This window comes from Quercus lobata, chromosome 5, assembly GCF_001633185.2.
Source record: "Quercus lobata isolate SW786 chromosome 5, ValleyOak3.0 Primary Assembly, whole genome shotgun sequence".
Classification (NCBI taxonomy): domain Eukaryota; kingdom Viridiplantae; phylum Streptophyta; class Magnoliopsida; order Fagales; family Fagaceae; genus Quercus; species Quercus lobata.
This window is the reverse complement of record NC_044908.1, coordinates 50042214-50063743: the sequence shown is the minus strand read 5'-3', so window position 1 is coordinate 50063743 and position 21530 is coordinate 50042214. Positions and strand designations below refer to the sequence as shown.

Below are 21530 nucleotides of genomic sequence, written 5' to 3'. Positions count from 1 at the left end.
TTAAAAAATTGAGAATCTGCGTTCTCACTTTACCACATCCACAGGTAATATCATCTCTGTTGTCCTAGATTCTTCTTAGAAGATCTAAGCTTAAAAGAAGAACAACTAGAATCAGAGCAAGTCTTGAAGATGGTGCATTTAGGACAAGCATAAGAAGCAACATTAACCCAAGAACCGCATGGAATTTACTGTTATCCGTGTCATTGCCACTAACAATTTATCATCTCAATCAAAATCCACGTCTTTATATCTGAGATATCTCCAATTATATAGCAAATTATGAGTTTTGCATGGTGCAATTTGCGGATTTCACCCTCATTGCGAGAGATTCAGATGGTAACATTCAAGATAAATCCAACAAATTGCTTTTATTTTCATACCAAATGCAATAACAAATTCATTGGAAAAAAGAAAAAGGTACATGATACTTCTACACATTGGAGGATCATATAAGGCACCAAAAACAAGTACAGTTCAAACCCTTCTTCACTGAGAATCAATCGGAATGTCGTTGCATGTGTGGTGTATACATAAAAAATTCAACCATGTGAAAAACGCCATATAAGTGCTTATTGGTTTTTCCAGAGCAAATTGTATTATTTTTGTGAACATTCTCTAATCTGTTTTTCTAAATCATAGAAAAATACATATATCAAACTTAAGCTAATTGCTCACCACCATTCATCATCCTTTCAAACACATAAGATATGGTATTACTATAAAATTTTTCATCTGTAAATTTCAATGAAAGAATTTGTAAATGTTTCCAAAAAAAATGGGAACATATATAAGAAGGGAAGACAACAACATGACGTGGATGTTACCACTACAAGACAGGCACTGAAATGGACATTGGCACTGATACATCACCAGCAAAACTCGAATCCCTGTTTGCAGCTGCTGAGTTGCCTGCAAATGCATATCCTACACCCAATCCACCAAGATGTAAGGCTGCATTCTCACATCTCTGAAACACTCTAGCAAGTGAAGCTGCCTTTCTTCTTGCCCGCTTTGTACCTGTAAATAGCAGAGTCTGAAGCAACCCAGCCAACATTGGGGACTTAACCACCCTCTCAGTGGCAGCTGTTCCACCACTACGGCATAACTCAAGTAATGCTGCCACTGCATTTTCTTTTCCCCTTGGCGTTCCACAACGCATCATTGCTATCAACCCCGCCACTGCCATTTCCTCTTTCCCAACTGCTTCTGCCCCAACTGGCTGCCGAACAATCAAGGCCAATGCACCGGCTGCTTCCTCAGCAACCCCTTCATTTCCCAATGCCCCTACCAATGCCGTTACAGCCCCTGCCTCTATCATTCTCACACAATTATCTGTGTGTGTTGACAGATTAAATAAAGCCGTCACAGCATCCTTCTTTCCTCTTGGAGTCCCGTCTCTCAACAGCCCTGCCAGGGCTTCAACTGCCCCTCCCTCATCTGCTATTCTCTTCTTATAGTCATGAACCGCAGAGAGGCTGAACAATGTTGCTGCAGCATTTTCCCTTGCCTCTGTTGTGTGCCCAAATCTCAAAACTTCAACAATAGATCCCAAACACCCTTCCTCATCCATAATTCGACTTTTATTCTTATCATATATCGATAAATTAAGCATTGCAGTCACGGAATTCTCCTGTGCAACAGGGTTCACAGACAAAAGTAGCTTCCGAAGATGGGGAATCGCCCCAGCTTCCGCAATAAAAGCCCTGTTCTCCTTCCCTGTCTTCGCCAACAAACGTATCTCACGAGCAGCAACAGTCATCCCGCCCTCCGACCCATTTGCTAGCTGTTGAATGAGAATCGCCGCAGTAGCTCTATTGGCTTCAAGTGCAGCCCGGGTAGGAGCAGCCGCAGCAAAGCTTTCAGTGGACACATCCATAGTCTCCGGCGGATCAAGAGGAACTCCATGAGCAATACACCACTGCATGATCAAACTCCTCAAAGCCCGATTAGGAACAAGCCGATTATGTACAAGCATTTGCCCCGTTTTCGGGCAATTACAATGCCCTTCTTCCATCCACCTAGCTATAGAACTCCTCTCATACGTCTGCCCTGTTGAAATAATCACAGGGTCTCGCATCAAATCCAACGAAATTGGACAACAAAAGTCCTTCGGTACCGTTATAAACGTCTCAGCAATCTCCTGAGTAATCAAACCTTTCCTAGGTCTCCTTAAACACCCAAACCCCAATCCCACCTCATCTTCCTCAAACCCAAATAACAAAAACCTACAATACCTGGTAAGGGCAACAAACCCATTAAGCACAGACACGGTAGGCTCCACATCTCCTTCGTGATTCACAATCTGTTCTTCCAAGAACTCAATCTCAACTCTACAACTCTTAGCATCTTTGATCCCCAAACTCCCCACAAAAAAAGACCTTAACTCCTCCGAATTCGGAACCTCCCCTTTCTCAAACACGTCGAGGAAATTAAAAAACCGAATCCTAAGGGACTCGTCGTTCTTATCAATGAACAGCCTAGACCTCCTCGCTTGTCTCTGCAACAACTCGACCTGTTCCCTAACATCGTCACTCAATTCGACAACATCTTTCAATGGAAAAACATCCAAAAGGGTTGAAATTTCTTGACTCAGATCATGGAAATGGCCTGAAATCGAATGGTTTTGAAGCAAAAGCCACAACTTACTAGATTTGGCGCAGTAATGGAGGAGTATCTTCGAGCGGTAGAGAAGCAAGTAAAGCTCTTTGAAACAGAGCAAAGCTGTCGAAGGCAAAGTCGATGAAGATGAAGCCGAAGCGGAGGCTGATTTTGTCGTCGTGGAGGTCGAGTCCTTGAGATAATCTAAGAGGACGAGAAACACCTCGATTTTTCTGATGAGAGAGCGCGAGTTCCTGCGCTGGAAATGGAAACACTTGTGGGAGAATTTCGAGACGAGGTCGTTTGAGATCGCCGCTAGGGTTTGTACCAAAGCAACGTCCGTTAAATCAACCGGAGCTAAGAACGCTTCCAACGACGGCGATCTCCGCCTCCGGAGCGACGAAAATATCGCCGCCGTTGCCATTTCTAAGAAGAGAAATTGTATAATAAAAAAATTAAAAAATAAAAAGGATCCACAAGATTGTTTGTTGTACCAAATATTGTAAATTTGGTAATGGAAAACCGAAAAGATAGCAACAATATATGAAACAGTCTTTTGTTGTTGTTGTTGTTGTTGCTGCTGTTATTATTGTTGTTGTTGCTGTTTTTGTTATTGTGGTTGAAGCTGAATCTTCAAACTTCAAAGGTTTGGAAAAGGAAAAGGAATTCCGGGTCTTTTTAATTTTGGGGAATCCGCGTTTTTTGAGAGGAAAAAGGGACTGAATTTCCAAGGCTTTACTTTTTTTTTTTTTTTTTCTTTTTAGGGGGTTTTCGTTTGTGTGTAGGAATTTTATTTTCAATGCAAAATGGCAGCCTTGGATGAAAACGACTTTCAATGCTGGGTTTGACGGATAATTATCCAGATTCCTGTCCATTCATTTCTTCTAATCTACACTTTTTTTTTTTTTTTTTGGGTGTCCAAAAAGGGTAGGCTTTGTAGGTTTAAATTACAAAAATGGGATTTTTTTTTTTTGTGTGATTTTTTTTATTTTGATACAAAGTTTTGTGTGATTTTGGTAAGAGACATGGTGTGAGGTCAGCTTGTCAGAGTGTCAGTCAGACCATAAACTTTTTTTTCTCTCTCTCTCTGCTTTGGTTTTGAGGATGAATGGATGGATGAGGAATTAAGTTTTGCCATACTTTGACTTTAAAAAGCCCACAGTTTTTTTCTACTATTTTCAGCATGTACGTTACTCAACCAACAACTCTGTTAGTTTTATATCCTTCTTTGGATCCGGTAGCATCTTTGATTTTTGAATTTATTCCAAAATTCAGTTTTTTTTTTCTTTTTTCTTTCTTTATAGGATCCAAGCACATTTATAGTATTCCTTAATAAATTATTTTTAAAAATATTTTTACACCTAAAATGTATAAAAAGCTATTAAAAAATTAGTTATTTTTTTTGCATAAAAATTTTAAAAAAATATATTTCTTAAGCCAATTCTCTAAGAAGATCTGTAACTTTTTCTTTATTTTTATTACTATTTATATAATTTTAAAATAAAATAAATCAATGAAAATAAGCTCATCTAAATACATTTCCTCTAATGCTTTTTGATTGAATTGATAGTTGATAACAAACTGAGTAACGTAATGTATAGATATATCAAAATATATTCCTTTCACCATTAATGCTTTGATTGAATTGATAAGAAATTGAGAAGGGTAATGTATAGATATATCAAATATTATTTAGAGCAATGATCATCATGCCACGTATTGAGGATTTGAATTCACAATCAAAAAAATTATAAAACATTAAAGATTTTATAAATTTACAAGGCTTACTAATTGACGTGTCAATAATTGTATATAGTATATAAATATGAAATTATTTTTGTATAATTGATTATATATCAATTTATAATATTTATGTAGTAATAAATATTACTCTCTCCGTCCCACTTTGTTTGTCCTCTATTCCATTTTAGGATGTCCCAAAATATTGTCCTGTTTCTAAAAATAAAAGTCATTAATTTACTAATGTTCCTATTATACCCCTATTAATTTACTAATTCAATTTTTTGATAAATTTATTTAAGGGTAGTTTTGGAAACTTATACATTTTTTAAAAGTAGACAAAACAATAAATGATGTTCCCTTAAAAAGTTTGACTTTTCAAACAGGACAAACAAAGTGGGACGGAGGGAGTATAAATTGATGTATAATCCAAATTAAATGAATAATTTGTAATATTTTTGGTTCTAAACTTATAATAATTTATCATCTTCTTACCATAGATGTGGTGAGTTCGAACTTTTTAGTTTTATCATTTTTTTAGTGTTTATATAAAATGTCAAATTTTTGTGAATCAAGATAATATAAAAAAAGGTACAATAATATTTCAAAGTAGGAAGTAGTTATTCAATACTATGGGCGCAATGTTATTATTCATGTGAGAAAAATGAGTTTTTTTTTATCAAATATTAAGTAAATAAATTATTTAATAATATTAAATGAAAATATGAATTTTCCAAAAATATGAATTTTTCCAAAATATCCCTTTACCCCTAGCTCATATATGGCTATCTATTTTCGTTCCTTCCTTTTAAAGTGATAAATTCTTGTATCATACCCACAAAGAATATGGTTTTAGATTTTTTTTTCTTTTTTCTTTTTCCTTTTATTGGGCATACTTTACGTATTAAAAGAACAATCTGAATAAATCCATAAACTTCTAGATTCCAACATAGGTGAGGTATATTTAATTTGTACCCTGTTATCAATGGGGCTCTCTGTTTATGTCTGATCTTAGGCTTAGGAGGAAAATGATTACTTTTCCCTTTTAACCCTATAATAAAATAAAAAAAGTAGGCATAGGATTATTTTGTTTTCAAGGGTTGACCAAAAACCAAAGGGAATGGAGGGACCCACTCTAACTTTTTAGTAGTCGCGTGGTGATTATCGGGGACGTATTAGCTGGGTTTTGAGAGAGTAAATTGTCCTTTCTGCCAAAATTTTCCCACTTTGACTAAAACGTTAAAAACGGCCAAAACACAAGTTGACCGACCTCCAAATTAAAACCCACCACACCTCTTTTTTTTTTTTTTTTTTTTTTTTTGGTGAAAACTAAAAAGTAAAAATGACCAAAACATGAGGAGATGACGCGGAGGAGTACTATTCTACATAAAGCTAATACGAAATTCAGAAAATGAAGAAATGTTTTTGGTGAAAGTTTTCCGAGAACTGAGAAGAAAGTTCTGGAAGCCCCGCTATAAACCACAAATTAAACGGTTTATACTTTATACATTATAAACTCTTTCCCTTTATTCTTTTTTATATTTTCTCTTCGTGTGATTTAAAAATACTTAAAACTTATTTGATAACAATATTTAAGTATTATTATTCAATTTTTAATGTTATGAAAATACATATTTGAGTGTTATAGAAATACGTGTCAGAAATATTATTGTTGTTTAAATACTGAAAACTGTTATTTGAACAACATTACATGTCAAAAGTGTTATTGTTATTTAAATATTGAAAATTGTTGTTTAAACAACATTACCAAACAGCTCCTTAGAAACCGTTTGGTACATAATTCTAAACACATGTTTTCAGTTTTTAAACAATATTACACGTATTTTTACACATTTTTTCACTTACACGTATTTTCAAAAAAACTGAAAACATGTGTTTAAATACACGTACCAAACGAGCCCTTAGTATTCAAAAAAAAAAAAAAAAACTCTCTCTTTTTTCTTTTCTTTGGATGACAGAGTTTTTTTTTTTTTTTTTTTTCATAGTAAGTTGATGAATCATGAGTTTTTTTGTTTCCCTTACTTTTTCATCTATTTCCTTTTTGTGACTTTGTTTTTACTAGGTCTAGCTTGAATTTTTTATTTATTTATTCTTACAAGAAGTGGAAAAAGAGAGAATTTGAATCTAAGTTCCTTCCGATATATATGGATGTAAGTGCTCAATAGTCCGATACAACCCAAAGAGATTTGGACGGTTTCGATCATAAATGCAAGCAACAATTGCTCTTATATTTCCTCGAAAAATCAAGATTCAAGTTGGTGTTGGGTTTATGAATTTTTTTCTTGATTAATCTAACCAAAATTTTTTTAGAAGAATTAATCTAACCAAATTGAAGACTTAACACACATGGCATTTTATTGATAATGTGGTTGTGTTTGATTATTTGCAAATCTTTTTTTTTTTCCATTAATTTTTTAGTTTAGTTCAAGTTACATTAAATGTAACTTTGAGTAATAATACATGTCAAAATAACTTATTAGATTAATATTATGAAAATCCCACCGTTAAGATCAAATATTCTCTACGTTTTTAATATGTATTTTAAATTTTGTGTCAATCGAATAGGTTTTTGTATTTTAAAACTACACATAAAACATAGGTTTATGAGTTGAATAGTAAATAACACTTAATTGACACGAAATTCGACATTAGTGTTAAAAACATAAAGAACATGTTATTTGAAGATGGGATTTTTAAATTATGAATTCAATAAAAGGTGATGTAATATTACTTAAAGTTACATTTAATGTAAAATGAACCCAATTCTTCATCTTTATTTCCACATGATTATCTCTTCTTCTTTTTCCATTGCTATGAGCCTCTCTCTCTCTCTCTCTCTCTCTCTCTTATTATTAATCTCTTGTCAAAACCATCACCTTTTTTTTTTAATTATTAGATAGTTGGGTGATATAAGATTTGAACCCTAGATATCTTTTTTGGAAATACCAAAATGTGTAAATTAGTTAAGCCACAAGGCTCATGGTAGAAAGCAAAACTACGTTGAAATTAAGGAACATTTTTTTCGTTACCAAAAGTTTTCTAGACTACCATGAGCAATTATTTTTTTTTCATTTTTATTGAATTTTAAGTGAGGTTGATCTATTGAAAACCCCTTTTTTTTTATAAACAAACACACACACACACAAGGGGAGGGAATGAGGTTTTAACATAAAGACACTTAAAAAACCTAGCTAGGAACAATAAGGAAATATTTGTGGTGATTAGCATTTTTTTATTATAATTTCTTGTGTAGATGTGAAGAATTTCAAGTGAAGTTTTGGAATTAAATTTTTATTGTTCTTTGTGTTCCTCATTGTGATTTATATGTGTTTGATTTCTAAAAAATAAAAGAAATCAGCTTTTTTCTTTGAAATTTTTGTTATTTTGTCCTCTTGTTTAAATTATTACACCCAATGACTTGAATGAGGTTCGATCATTCACTTGAAAAGTGGTGTATGAATGCTTACATGGGATTCCCCGATCGATAACAATTGAAAGAGTTTCTCACCCGAAGGGATTGAGTCAAGTGACGGTTTGGCCCCAACTCAAGTTCAACCAACCAGATATGGGAGAGATGGTACTTCTAAATCATGAGACTTTTGTCTTTTAATATATTTTTCAACAAAACTATGAAGATTTTTTTTTTCTTTCACTTTTTGGTTAACTTATGCATCATATGGGGAAAAAAAATAGAATTTAGACTAAAATTATGAATGGCAACCGGTTAGGTTTGGGGGGAAAAAAAGATTTCAAACCTGAACTCTATGAATACTTTTACATACCTAAAGCCAATTAAAATTTTGGAATTTATCTCATACTCATCCCATTTATATTAAGAAAATTTAAACCCATCTATTTATCTTACAATGAGTTGGGTTGAATTTATTAAATTTGAACATATAAAATATTATTTGACTAAATTTAATCATTAATAAATATTTTTACATGAAATTTAGTATTATTTATAGGAGTTTGGCTTACCTCCAATACATTTTTAACTGGAATCTCCTTTTGTTTTAATGAGAAATAACCACATCACTTACTAACTAAATAAAAGGTAGAGTTTAAAACCCACTACCATTTGCCACATCCAGTTAAAAAAGTACTAGAGGTAAGCCACACCCTGTTTATAGAATCATCCAAGCATAATTAAATTGGGACAAAACTTAGGTACAGTACCTTAGGTATTGTTCCTTAAGTTCTCCTCTTAAAATTCAGCTATATGACTATTTAATTAAAAAATACACTTTCACCCCATGAGGAAAAATCCATATGACAAAATCTTAAAATGGGAACTTGAGAAACAGCACTTAAGTACTATAGCTAGGGGTGTCCACACAACCCCGTGACCTGCTCAACCCGCCGGACCCGCCCGAAACCTACCGGCCACCACCCAAACCGATCAATCTGACAATCGCCGGCAGGTCGCCACCCACAAGACCCGATCCCTTCAAGTCAGCTGGCAGGTTTCCTACCCAAAAACCCGAGCCACTGGATCCGACCATAAAATCAACAAAATTCGATGAGATCCAAAGGTTTTCGAACAAAGAGCTTCTTGAAATCCACTGCAATCCCCCAAATCCAACGATATTTTTTATTTTCGACGAAGAGCAACATGAAATCCACCAGATCCGGCGAGATCTCGTTAAGATCTAGTCCAGATTCAACAAATCTGACCAAATATCGACCAGATCTTAACCGATTTGGCAAAATATCAGCACCGGCTTCAAAAACCGAAATTGACCAACAACCTACTCGAAATCGACCGACCCGAGCCAAATGATCCAACCATTAAAACAGGTCGGTTTCGGTTTTGATTTTCACCCACCCGAAAACTTCGGGTCGAGTCCAGGTCAGGAACAAACCTGACCTATGGACACCCTTAACTGTACCTAAGTCTGGCCCATTAAACAATATAGCTATTCAATTATGATAATTATTCATTATGTTCAAACCACCCCCAAAAAAATATAAAAATAAAAATCTAATACAACATAAAACATTCTAAATTATTATTTTAATGCCTATGGTGTAAACCCCATACCCTTGGGTGTAAACATGTGAACCCAAACCCACCACAAACCTAACTTAAACATTCCAAACCCTAATGATGCCATCCCTAACTACAACCAAATCAAATCTATGCAAATCTGGTCATGACGTACTAACTTCAACTCTTCATATTTAACCTTATTTCTTTTCCAGTATTTTAGGGGAAAAAATTCAAAAGATTAAATCTATAGCAGAATTTAACTATTGCATTTTTACAACATTTATAATTGACCCTCTTTGACTTGATGTCTATTTTGTTTAACCTCTTTTATCCTTAATTCTTTCGATTATTAATTTTATCCTTAATTCTTACAACTAATAATTTTTTAATATAGAAACTTTTTCCACATTGTTTATGTACGTTTTAGACCCCTAAACACAAGTTGTTTAACCTAGTGATTTAACCAAGTGATTACTTAGATAAATTATTTAGTTCTAGATTAACACAAGAAAACCATATCATGAAAATAATGCGAAAATATAAAGAACGTAACGATATAATAACCCAGGAAAACCTAACCAGTAAAAAACCTAGGGAGGATTCAGCCTAACTATCCTCAAAGTAAAACAAATCCATTATGAAAGAATTGAAGTTTGTATAATAAGACGTAGACCACTAACATCCTATTACTACCTCAAGTAGGAAACTTACTATCACAACCACGTGGCAGCTTTAAGTCCACGGATTACTTCTTTCCTTGATCTACTGCAAATGCAAGTTCTCCCACTTGTGACTTTGAGACTCCACTCAAAGGTTTCAAATCTTCTTTAAGTTTTTTAAGTAGCAACTGAAAAGATCATCAAGCTCTTGACATGAATCTTGATCTTGATAACCTTAAGTGTGTATGAAGGTAAACACCTCTAGATCTCACAAAAGATTCAACACACAACCATCAAAAGACTTCTTAAACGTAGCTAGGATTTTTCCTTTTATGCTTGGAGTAAAACACAAAACCCTACACGTCAAATGGGCTTGAGCTGAATTTGGAAATTCTTTAGAAAAATAAATCTACACGTGGTTCGATCGATCGAGTCTAATTTTCGATCAATCGAGCCTTGTAGATTTTGTCTAATAATTTCTGCAATCACTCAATTCCAATTTTACAAATAAACACACTTTGAACAAACCTAAACCTAAACTTTATGTTTTGATCATGGTTTGCCAACATAATACAAATTGAAGTTCTAATACATTAATTCCTAAAGTCTTAGAACCTAACAGTTTAAGTAATTATTAATTATTCTAATATTTTATAGTTTATTTTTAATTTTTTTATTATTTTTTTATACATAATAGAAATTCTATTCTAACCTAATCTAAGTGTATATATATGTAAAGTTTCCTTCTGAAGACTTGAACCTCGGCCCTTACCCCCCACACTCTACAAGTATTTATATTTGTGAAGTGATCACCACACCAAGGGTGCGCAGTGATAATATTTTATAGTTAAAAGTGCTTCAAAAGCTCCCTTAATAGTATTTAATAGAAAAAAAATATTTTTTAAATATTACTCCAATTATTAATAATTTAATTTCCTTTATCTTTGAAGCTTAGATCAATAAGATTTTATTTTATTAAGTGCCAAACACTCTTTAAGCCTATTATACTTAACAAATTTTGTTCACAATATTAAAATATCAAGCTAGTTTTCCTTCTTCTTTATTTTATTTTTTAAAATTATAACAATATCGTAACTTGTTTTTCTTTTCCTCACAATTTCTTTCTATGTTTCTATTTTGTGCCACACTTCAAAGGTAGCTATAGATATTTTTTGGGCTAAAATGCAAAATTGACCCTTTAACTTTCTTCAGATTTCATTTCAGTCTTCTAACTTTACTTTCATTCATTTCAGTTCTCTAAGTTTCAAATTTCAATTAAGGCCTTTCTGTTAACTTTTGTTAAAATTTTTTGGAAAAAAAAATCTGGAAAATATTTTTCAATCATTAATTGAATTTTTTTAATTTAAAAATTTTGAAGAAAATTTATAAAATTGAAAAATTAACCACAACATATAACAAAAGTTGATAAAAAATTTAGAGGACTAAAATGAACAAAAGGAAAGTTAGAGAACTGAAATGAAATCTGAAGAAACTTAGAGGGCCAGTTTTGCATTTTACCATTTTTTTCATTTTATTATTTATTATTTAAAAAATTGCATTAAAATAAATTATTATTTAAATTCTTCCAATTAAAGATAGCCTTATTTTCTATATGTAATAATGATAGCCTTATTGTATGTTGGAAGTAATGTATATTTTGTATAAGTTATTAAGGAATTTAATAAATTAATATTTTTGATAGTTAATCAACCTTGAGCCTTTATAAGTGGCAGAGAAATTCATATATATATATATATATATATATAGTCATTTTAGCTAAGAGTTTTGTATTTCAGTTGTATTTTTTTTTTCTTTTTATAAAAAGAAACTTGGTTTGAATCCCACCCCCAATCCATTGTCACAACTATCAAATAAAATAAAATAAAAAAATCATTTTAAGTAATTCATTAATTTTCATTGTCACGTGTTTTGTGTTTTTCGATAATTTAGATGCAATGCATATTACTTATGTAATTCAAACCAAAAGCAATTTAATTACAATGGTTCACATTTACATGCATAATTTTAGTGGATTTCAATTAACTCAACTAGTAAAGTCTTTAATGATTGTATAAGAGATTTGGGGTCCAATCCCCGCCTACACTAAAAAAACTAATTGGTGTTTTGGTCTGATGATAAAAAACTATCATCGGGAGCGGACACCATAAATTGAAACTCTCTTACAAAAAAAAAAAAAAATATGCATAATTTTAATACCATCTCTTGCAAGAGATAGTATTAAAATTGATATTGATGACAAAGAGAATCAATTGATTCTCTTTTAGCCATTGATAAGAACACTTCAGTAACCATAAAGGAAACTTGTATAAATGAACTTCGAGTTCAAATCCAATTTCTTTACTAGAAATCACCAATCTTATATAATAATATATTAAAGTGAAAGCTCAAGAAATTATATTAAATTCTAATTATATTTTAATTTTGAATAAAATGTTATTCTAATTGTTCTCTACTTTTTTTTTTCCAATAAAATATTACAAAAGGTTAGAATAATCGTCAGTTAGGTTATTACCTGACTCTGAAGTTACTTAGAGCTCTAGCATTGAAAAATGCTAAAGCCATATTTAAGGCATTTTTGACATTTGAGAGGACAAAAACACTTGCATCAAACAATACTAAACCACACTATTGCAAAAATTTTTGCAATAGTGCTACAGTACAATTCTAAACTTAGAATTGTACTGTAGCAGAATGTTAATATATATATATATATATATTTTATTCCTCCGATTTTTTCTCACAACCCACAATTCTTTTCTCTTTCTTCCTTCTCTTCTCTTTTCTCCATCTCTGCTCTTTCCTCTCTATGGACCCAAACGCAACCTCTGCTCTCTCTTCCTTCTCTGTTGGGTCCGGTGTTTGGGTCGTGGTTGGGTCATGGGTCTGGTGTTTGGGTCGTGGGTGACGACATGGGTGTGGTGGTTGTGGTTTTTGGCTATGACCGGTGCTTAAAAGGGGTTGTGGGTCGTGGTTGGGTCCGATGCTTGGGTCGTGGTTGGGTTGTGGGTCCGGTGTTTGGGTCGTGGGTGACGGCGTGGGTCACTGTGGTGGTTGTGATTTTTTTTTTTTTCTTCTTGTGACCGGTGCTTAAAGGGGTTGTGGGTCGTGGTTGGGTTGTGGGTTCGGTGTTTGGGTCGTGGGTGACGGCGTGGGTGTGGTGGTTGTGGTTTTTGGCTGTGACCAGTGCTTAAAAGAGGTTGTGGGTCGTGGTTGGGTCCGATGCTTAAGTTGTGGTCGGGTTGTGGGTCTGATGTTTGGGTCGTGGGTGACGGTGTGGGTCACTATGGTGGTTGTGATTTTTTTTTTTTGGCTGTGACTGGTGCTTAAAGGGGTTGTGGGTTGTGGTTGGGTCCAGGGTTTGGGTCGTGTTTGGGTCGTGGTTGGGTTGTGGCTGAAGTTGGTTGTTGGTTGTGGATCGGCGAAGCTTCACACGGCCTCTCTCTCATCTCTCATTGTCGATCGGCGAGCTGGGTTTGGTGGGTGGATCAGTTGGGTTGATCGGTGGGTGGATCGGTTTGAAACAGTAGATTTGTTGATCGATGGGTGGATTGGTTGGAAAGATCATTGGTAGCTCTGGTGATGATATTTTTTGAATGGGTTTGCTCCGGTGGGTTTCAAATAGGCTGGGTTTCAAATCGGCGATGTGGTTTCTGATCGATGGCTTAGGTGGTGGGTGTGGTCGCCGTTGTTGGCTCTGGTTTGATGGTTTGTGTGTGTGGCTGTGTGTGGCTCTGTTGATGGGTCTGTGTGTGTGGTTCTGTGAGATGAACCGGTGCTAGAGGTTGAGGGAGGCTGAGGAAAAAAAAAAAAAAACGGTTGGAAAGCCTAGGAAAGTGGAACTGAAAAAAAGTATTGGTTAAAAAGAAATAATAAAAAAAGATTAAAGAATAATATTTTAATAAGAATAGAGTTTTAGGATGTGAGAGGTATTGTAAAATGGGATGGTATAAGTAATAAAGTAGTTTTTTGAGATGTTATAATAGTATAGCATAGCATTTTACAATGCTAGTGCTTTTACCCAGCCAAAAAGACAAGAGGTCGTTGCAATTGAAAATTCAAAAACCCAAAAAACAATAGAACAAAGTTTGTCAAAAGGTGTGGGTTATCAAAATCGAGATATAAGATTAGATCGTGAATTGTAAGACCCTACATTATTTGAAAAAAAAAACAAAAAATACACATTAGTATGTTAAATAATCATATAAATTATACATTCATTGATATAATTACCATACATCACTACATTTATTTGTAAGCATCATTTAAAGAGGCCAAAACCTTAAAATATGACACTCTATTGGGATATTTTTTATTTGAGTCCAACTGATACTCTCTTTACATTAGAGTGAAAAACTTGGTCTATTGAAATTTTATTTTTCATTTAAGTCCAACTGAGCCTTCAGTCAAGTTAATAAAGATTATAAGAAACCAAGATCGTTTGGGATCGTCAGAATCATACGATCCTACCGATCCTGAACAATTACAAAGATCCTTGAAAAATCTGAATCATTTTGGGTAGGTGGGATCGTAAAATCGTAGGATCGTAGAATCCAGATCGGGATTTTAACAACCATGCTGCTAACAATATACCTATTATAGAATAGGCAAAAATGCAAAACTGACCCTCTAACTTTCACTATTTTTCATTTTAGTCCTCTAACTTTCAGTTTTGTCAATTCAGTCCTCTAACTTTCCATTTTTGTCAATTTAAGGCTCCGTTACAATCCAGTTACTATTGCCATTAGATAGGCTCTGTGGAAAAGGACAAAATGGTAAATTGGATTAGAGGTGGAGTTGAGAATTTTCTCGTGATTTTTGATCACGCAGATCATGCCTTTATCAATGAAGATCCAGCCAATCGATTTTAACACGCCGGAAGAGACGATGAGGATCGACTCAGTGAAGCCAATGGCGAAGTCTCGTTTAAAGAGGTTTTTTGATTTCCCGAGCATTTTGAGGAATTCCACGGTGGCGCCGGAAGAGACGATGAGGTCCAACTTCAATGCGAGAACAAAGACGATGGAGATGGTGATTAAGACAGAAGGCTAGACAAGGGTTTCTAAACTGAGAGTTGTGGCTATCAATGCAGTCATTGCACCCATGGTTGATGAGAGAAATACGCACATGAATGTCAGTATTGCGTCCCCGATTGCCACCTTTATCGCGCCCATCTCCTTCACTTCAACACACACACACACACACTCCATAATTTGTGTTTTGTTCTTTTGGCAGTGGCAAAAGAAAAAGATTGGTGGCAGACACCACAAACAAACAAAGGCACCAAAACACTTTTAGCTCCCTCTCCTTTCCTTTCTGAGTCTGACTGACTCTATTCTTTCTCTCCTATCCATATCTAATTTTCTATATACTAATACGACTTAGTTCCCGAGCGTTCTGAGGAATTCCACGGTGGCGCTGGAGAAGGTTGTGGATGAGGAACCGCATTTTCAGAAGGACGGCTTTAATGGCTTAGTTGTGGTGGCACCGATGGTGGCCGCTGAGTTTGAGCCGAGTTTTGTGTGCTTGGACAGTATGGTACAGAGCTTCATCGAAGAGAACAATAACAACAACAACAACGAGAAGCAATCCGGTGCAATCAGGCATGGCTGTAACCGTTGCAACTATTTTAACTAGAACTATATTGATAGCAGTTCGGAAGATGAATGGGACTCTTTCGGCGATTCTAACTATTCTTCCACGGCCGTCGTCTCAACTCCACCTCCAATCTTCAATTTACCATTTTGTCCTTTTCCACAGAGCCTATCTAACGGCAACAATAACTAAGTTGTAACGAAGCATTAAATTGACAAAATTGAAAGTTAAAGGACTGAATTGGCAAAACTGAAAGTTAAAAGACTGAAATAAAAAACAGTGAAAGTTAGAGGGTCAGTTTTGCATTTTTGCCTAAAGAATATTAAATATTAATACATTTTATTTAAAATAATAATAAGCAAGTCCATGTCCATGATTGACCAATTGCACATGCACTGTGAGAACAAACCTAAACTATTTGTGTAATTTTTTTATTGATATTTTTTAGTAAAAATATTTAAAAATTAATTAATTTTTTTTTAAAAAAAAAAGAATAAAAAGACTATCAATTGAAAAGGGCCATAAGCCATTTTTTTATAAATACCAATTAATAATATCAATTGCATGTCCTAACTGAAGGCCAAGAGATTCTCAGAGAAAACAAAAAACAAAACCGAAGGCCAAGATTGCTATGGAAAATTTTAAATACCCAAGCAGTAATTGAACAAAACTAGAAACCGATGTTTTTTTGAGAAGAAACTAGAAACTAATGTTGTTCTTCATGTAAGTAATTTTTTTTTTTTTTTTTTTTTTTGGGTCTTATTCTCCATATAAAATATACATTTTGTTAAAAGGTATCTTGTTTCTTAAAAAAAAAAAAAAAAAAAAAAAAAAAAAAAAAAAAAAAAAAAAATCAATTAATACAATATATTGGATACGGCCATGAGACATTTTTTTTTTTAAGAAATTGCATGTCCCAACAGCAATGCCAAGATTGCGATTAGAAATTTCAAATACCCTTTCAGAAATATAACAAAACTAACTAGAAACCAATGTTGTTCTTGTTCTCAAAGAACTTTATTTTCTTTTTCTTTTTTCTTTTTTTGATGAAACTTTCTTTTCTTGTTAAACGGTATATGAGGTAAATGAATACTTAGCAATAATTCACAGACTGCGCGTACTTCAAATGCACAAATTCCAAATAATTGTGTGTGTATTTTTTGAGAAAGTTTCAACCTATGACGTTCGCTCCTGATGATGTTCTGTATCATCAGACCAAGACACTAATTGGTTTTTAGTGTAGGCGGGAATTGAACCTCATATCTCTTATTCAATCATCAGAGACTTTACCAGTTGAGTTAACTGGAACCCACAAATAATTGTGTGTGTATATATATATAGTTTCATTTTATTTCTTGAAACATATACAAAAAAAAAAAAAAATGACACCCATTAATAAAATGAAAATCTGATGGTAATAACTAATAAGTCTCACACACACATTGAAGAGAAGATAGATTTCTAACTCAAAGACATATTATTGAGCTGGGTGACTATATTTATTATCCGCTGAATTTTGTCAGCAATGTAATAAAACAACACTAATAAAAATGCAACGAAATTCTCTTATTAACAATACACATATTTAGTGAGGACTTCAAGAAATGGGTAAATGACATGCAATTAGAGCATTTACATCTAAGTAAGCAAATTTTTTGACAAAATTAGTATAAGAAGTTACTACTTTTCTTATTTTACCTAATCACTTTTTAAAACACCTCACACCTCACATCCTACTATTTACTTCTTCTTTTTTCTTTATTCTGTTAAACTAGCTAGTATTTTCTACTATGTTTTTAAATTACTCAAATTTCTCTCCTCTCTCTTCTCCATATCCGATTTCACCTTCCCCAACTTACAACATTTTTCTCAATTTTTATATGCCCAATTTTCATTTAACCCTTTCATGCCCAAATCACCATTCTAGTGGTGAGATCCAAACAACACTCAAGATCCAATAAAGAATCTAGCTGATTTCTTCAACATTACATAGAGTGATCTAAGATGAAAAGCGCTATAGCTAAATAGCATTTTGGCTAATTGATTGATAATTTAATATGGGAGATTTTTGGGATTTATAGGCACATTTGGTCCTAAAAACTATTTTGTACAAGTAAATTTGAATATTTTTTTGGACCCAACGATTTTATCTTTTCTAATTTCTAATAATAAAATTCAACTTATACTTTTTTTTTGGTGTCATTTATGTTGTTTTCTACCTTTTGCTTTCTTTCTTATTCTCCTTTTCTAATTAATAATCCTTCCTCTCTCATTTTGGTGGTCTAGTTTTAAAAGATTTAGCTTTTTTTTTAGAACAAATTATTTAATGCTTTATCACTCGAAGAAAAAAAATATATAATATAAGATTTGACAATTAACCCTATCTAATTTGAATAAAAATAAGGAACAAGGATATATGAGGAGTTATTAAATCGATGATTATTGACTTTTAAAGTTGACATGCATCTTAGGACATTAAAAAAATAAAATACTAGTGAAGTTAGGTCTTTTTTGTTTTTAATTTTTTTGGGACTCGTAGAGAAATTAGGTCTTGATTTGATGGTAAGTGCATGCCACTTAATTGCTGTATTGCAATTTGAGTATAAGAATCAACCTCTTTAAAAAAATGAGGTTAATATTACTTACCAATAAACCTCTTTTTAAATCATGCAAAAGTTTTCTCAAAAAAAAACAAAAAACGAAAAAATCTTGCAAAAGTGGAGTATTTTTAATTGGGTATAACAAAAAAAGAATTGTAATATTGGGACAAATAAGATGGAACATAAAGAGTATATTTTTTTAATGATAAAACATTAGGTTAGACTGTGACTTAAAACACTGGTTTTACGCCAGCCAATAAAATCTTGCCCCGTCACCCTTTTGTACTCATCACTTAAATCCCTAATCAAAACATAACGAATTAAATAAAAAAAAAAAAAAAAAAAGAAGCGTACACCCCAGCACTCTGAAACTGAGAAGACCTCTCTCTCTCTCATAGACTGTATTTGGATTGAAGAGATTTGCAAAATGTGAGGGATTTTACTGCTTCACATTTCACACCACAGGCACATAGGCTTATTTACCTCTTTGATTCCTTCTTTTTCAACGTTTTGTTTGGTTTCTAAGAGAAAGCAAAGAAAATAGAGTATCTTTTAGAAAATGAGGAGCTGAGCTGAGCTCAACTAAGCTTGGTAATTGCTTTATTAGGCTCGATTTAGTGGAGCTTACCATTTTCTCAGCTCTGAAGGGAGTGTACCATTTTCTCGGCTCCCAAATGGAGCTATGAGGTGTAAGCATTTTTTTTTTTCCCTTAATTCAATCAATTTTAATTAGAGATTTAAGTGATGAGTACAAAATGATGACGTGACAAGATTTTATTAGCTAGCATAAAACCAGTGTTTTACGCTACAATTTGACCCAATATTTTCTCTTTTTTAATTTCTTATTTTTTAAAATAAAATGAAGCACGTTGTGGAGCATATTGTAGTTGAAAATTTATGTGTTCTTTCATGCTGATAATATGCTCAAAATTATTAAGCTTGCTCAAATAATTGGGCTGTAAATTGTAATAGATTGGAAATTAAATATTGCAAATTTGCAATTACCTTTTGTGTTAATGAACCTTTTGGATGGGCAGCATAAAGAGCAGCTATTCTGGCCACGCTTGTCTGTATAGGGTAATGTATGCTAGTTTTTTGCGTTTTGAGTCTTTTGACTTTTGAGAGAGAGATTAATTAAAAAAAAAAAAAAAGAAACACGCACGCAAGGGAGGAGCCCTTGATTCTCTTTTTTAATTTCTTGTTCGTGTATGGTAATGCCGTAATGGTAAGATTTTTTTTTTTTTTTTAATTTTTTTAATCAAGGTGATATGAGGAATTAACAACTACTACTTCTATCTTCACAGTCAAAAAAAAAAAACAACTACTACTTTGAAAATGTGTAATTTAAGGCATAAAAGCCACGTGTAGAGCAGAGGTAAGGCGAGCAGAACAAGGAGCACTGGAATAAAACGCCTCCACCTGTGGGTTTGCTTTGCTCTCGCCACCACCGTGCCTTTAGCAACACGTCGTAGGGAATTCTGGTCCGTTACAATCACGCCACGTAGCATACGGTCAACACATTGACCTTTACTATCTCCTCACAAATTAAGTAATAGTTTAAGTGATTCAAAAAATGCCACAATTTTTGTCATAAATATTTTAGGTATTAGACTATGACCTTTGTCTGTCATTTTTAAATTAATTACCTTTTTTTTTTACTATCCACATTTTCTGGAGAAAGTATATTTTGTTCAGTAATACTAACTTAACATTTATTTTGGTATTTTCTATTCAATAAATGAGTGATATATGTTTCAAAAAATCACATCAGACTATTCTAATAAATGATTAATTTATCTTCTCAATAGTATAGAAGATTGTAATTAATTTATTAGAGTAATCTGATATGGTTTTTTAAAACAGGTGCACTTATTTATTGGGTAAAAAATATCAAAATAGATATTAAGTTGATATTACCAAAACATAATATATTTTCGATATTACCAAAACATAATATATTTTCTCCACACTCTGCCACGTGAACCGTTGTAACACATATGGTAGCATTTAATATGATATTAGAATTTTCGCAAATGAAGGGAAAGTCACAGAATGCGACGGCCATGTCGATGGTTCAACGTGATTCGTGCTGTTTTTCAGCTCTGTATTAATCTATATAAATATATATATATATATATATAAACTTATAATAAAACTATATTGTATAGTATGGTATGAATTATGAAATTAAACAATGATATCAGCGTGGACTTTTCTTTTTTCTTTTATCCTCTCGGTAATATTATTATTGACATGTTTGAGTCGACGTGCCTTTATTCTATTTGAAAGTATTCATGGCTCTCTATGTTTTAGACTCAAGAATCTGGCTGTGATTCATTGCGTTTGCGGTCATGCCGGTGATTTTGTCTGCATATATCTGTCAACCGGCACGTGGAGTGTGATGTGGAACCCTTTGACACGGCCGACTTAATTAAATCTTTATCACCAAAAATATTATATAAAAAAAAAAGTTTATTTTTTTAATTTATTATGTTGCGATTTATAAAATTATTATTATTTAAATAAGTTATATGATTTGTTAAAAAAAATATAATGTGATGACTAAACTTTTATAATGAGTAGTTTGTTATTGGGTACGTAGCTTGTCATTAGATGAAATGTATTTTAAAATTTATTTTCTCTTTATTTGTCCTCCAGCCTCCTCTTCTTCATATTTCTATTTTCAAACCCTATCAATCGTAGACAAGTTCAGTAGCTCCATCAACTACGTCAAGAAATTGCACTATTAGAGAATTCTTGTCAACCTTAGCATAGTTCACACAGTTAACAATGGTATTTTTAGTCTTGAAAAAGCAATCACAAAGATGGTTGGGGTGGATGGATTAGAGGCAAAGGACGCAAAATCAGGGGCAAATCAAGGCTAACTAACCGATTAGGTCATCGAGCTTGGTCTTTTAGTTGAAATAGCCAAGTACGAATGAATTGCACCACATAATCGACTAGCCTCCAATTTGATGTGATCTAAGTCGAGCCAAGTTTGAGTAGACCTACGTAAAGATTAGCTACTAGCTTCATTTGCCTAAAAAGGAGAGTCTATGGGAGGATATCCCCTTTACATCCAAAATTAATCAAGGCTCACTAACCCCAATCAATATTTAATGACAAGGCCTTCTCCCTACAACCATGGGGAGGTGCTAGCAAGGTACCCTCATGCATCATGCGGGGATGGCATGTTGTTGAGATCCATTCCTTATCATATTGGAAAGTACCTATCAACCTCCACCACAAGAACCCTATAAATACATTACTCAGCTAGAGAGAAAGGTAAACTCTTCATCTTCTCCA

General features: G+C 33.3%; 1 protein-coding gene across 1 annotated transcript; it reads right to left on the bottom strand.

Annotated features, from left to right (window-relative positions):
• Positions 1-690: 690 nt before the first annotated feature.
• Positions 691-3358, bottom strand: LOC115991815 (U-box domain-containing protein 17). The gene has a single exon (XM_031115753.1). The coding sequence runs from the start codon at positions 3020-3022 to the stop codon at positions 827-829; it is 2196 nt and encodes a 731-aa protein (XP_030971613.1). The 5' UTR covers positions 3023-3358; the 3' UTR covers positions 691-826.
• Between the last annotated feature and the right edge of the window lie 18172 nt (positions 3359-21530).

Excerpts from the sequence above, each read along its gene's own strand:
- LOC115991815 (XM_031115753.1), bottom strand. The coding sequence starts at position 3,022 with ATGGCAACGGCGGCGATATTTTCGTCGCTCCGGAGGCGGAGATCGCCG.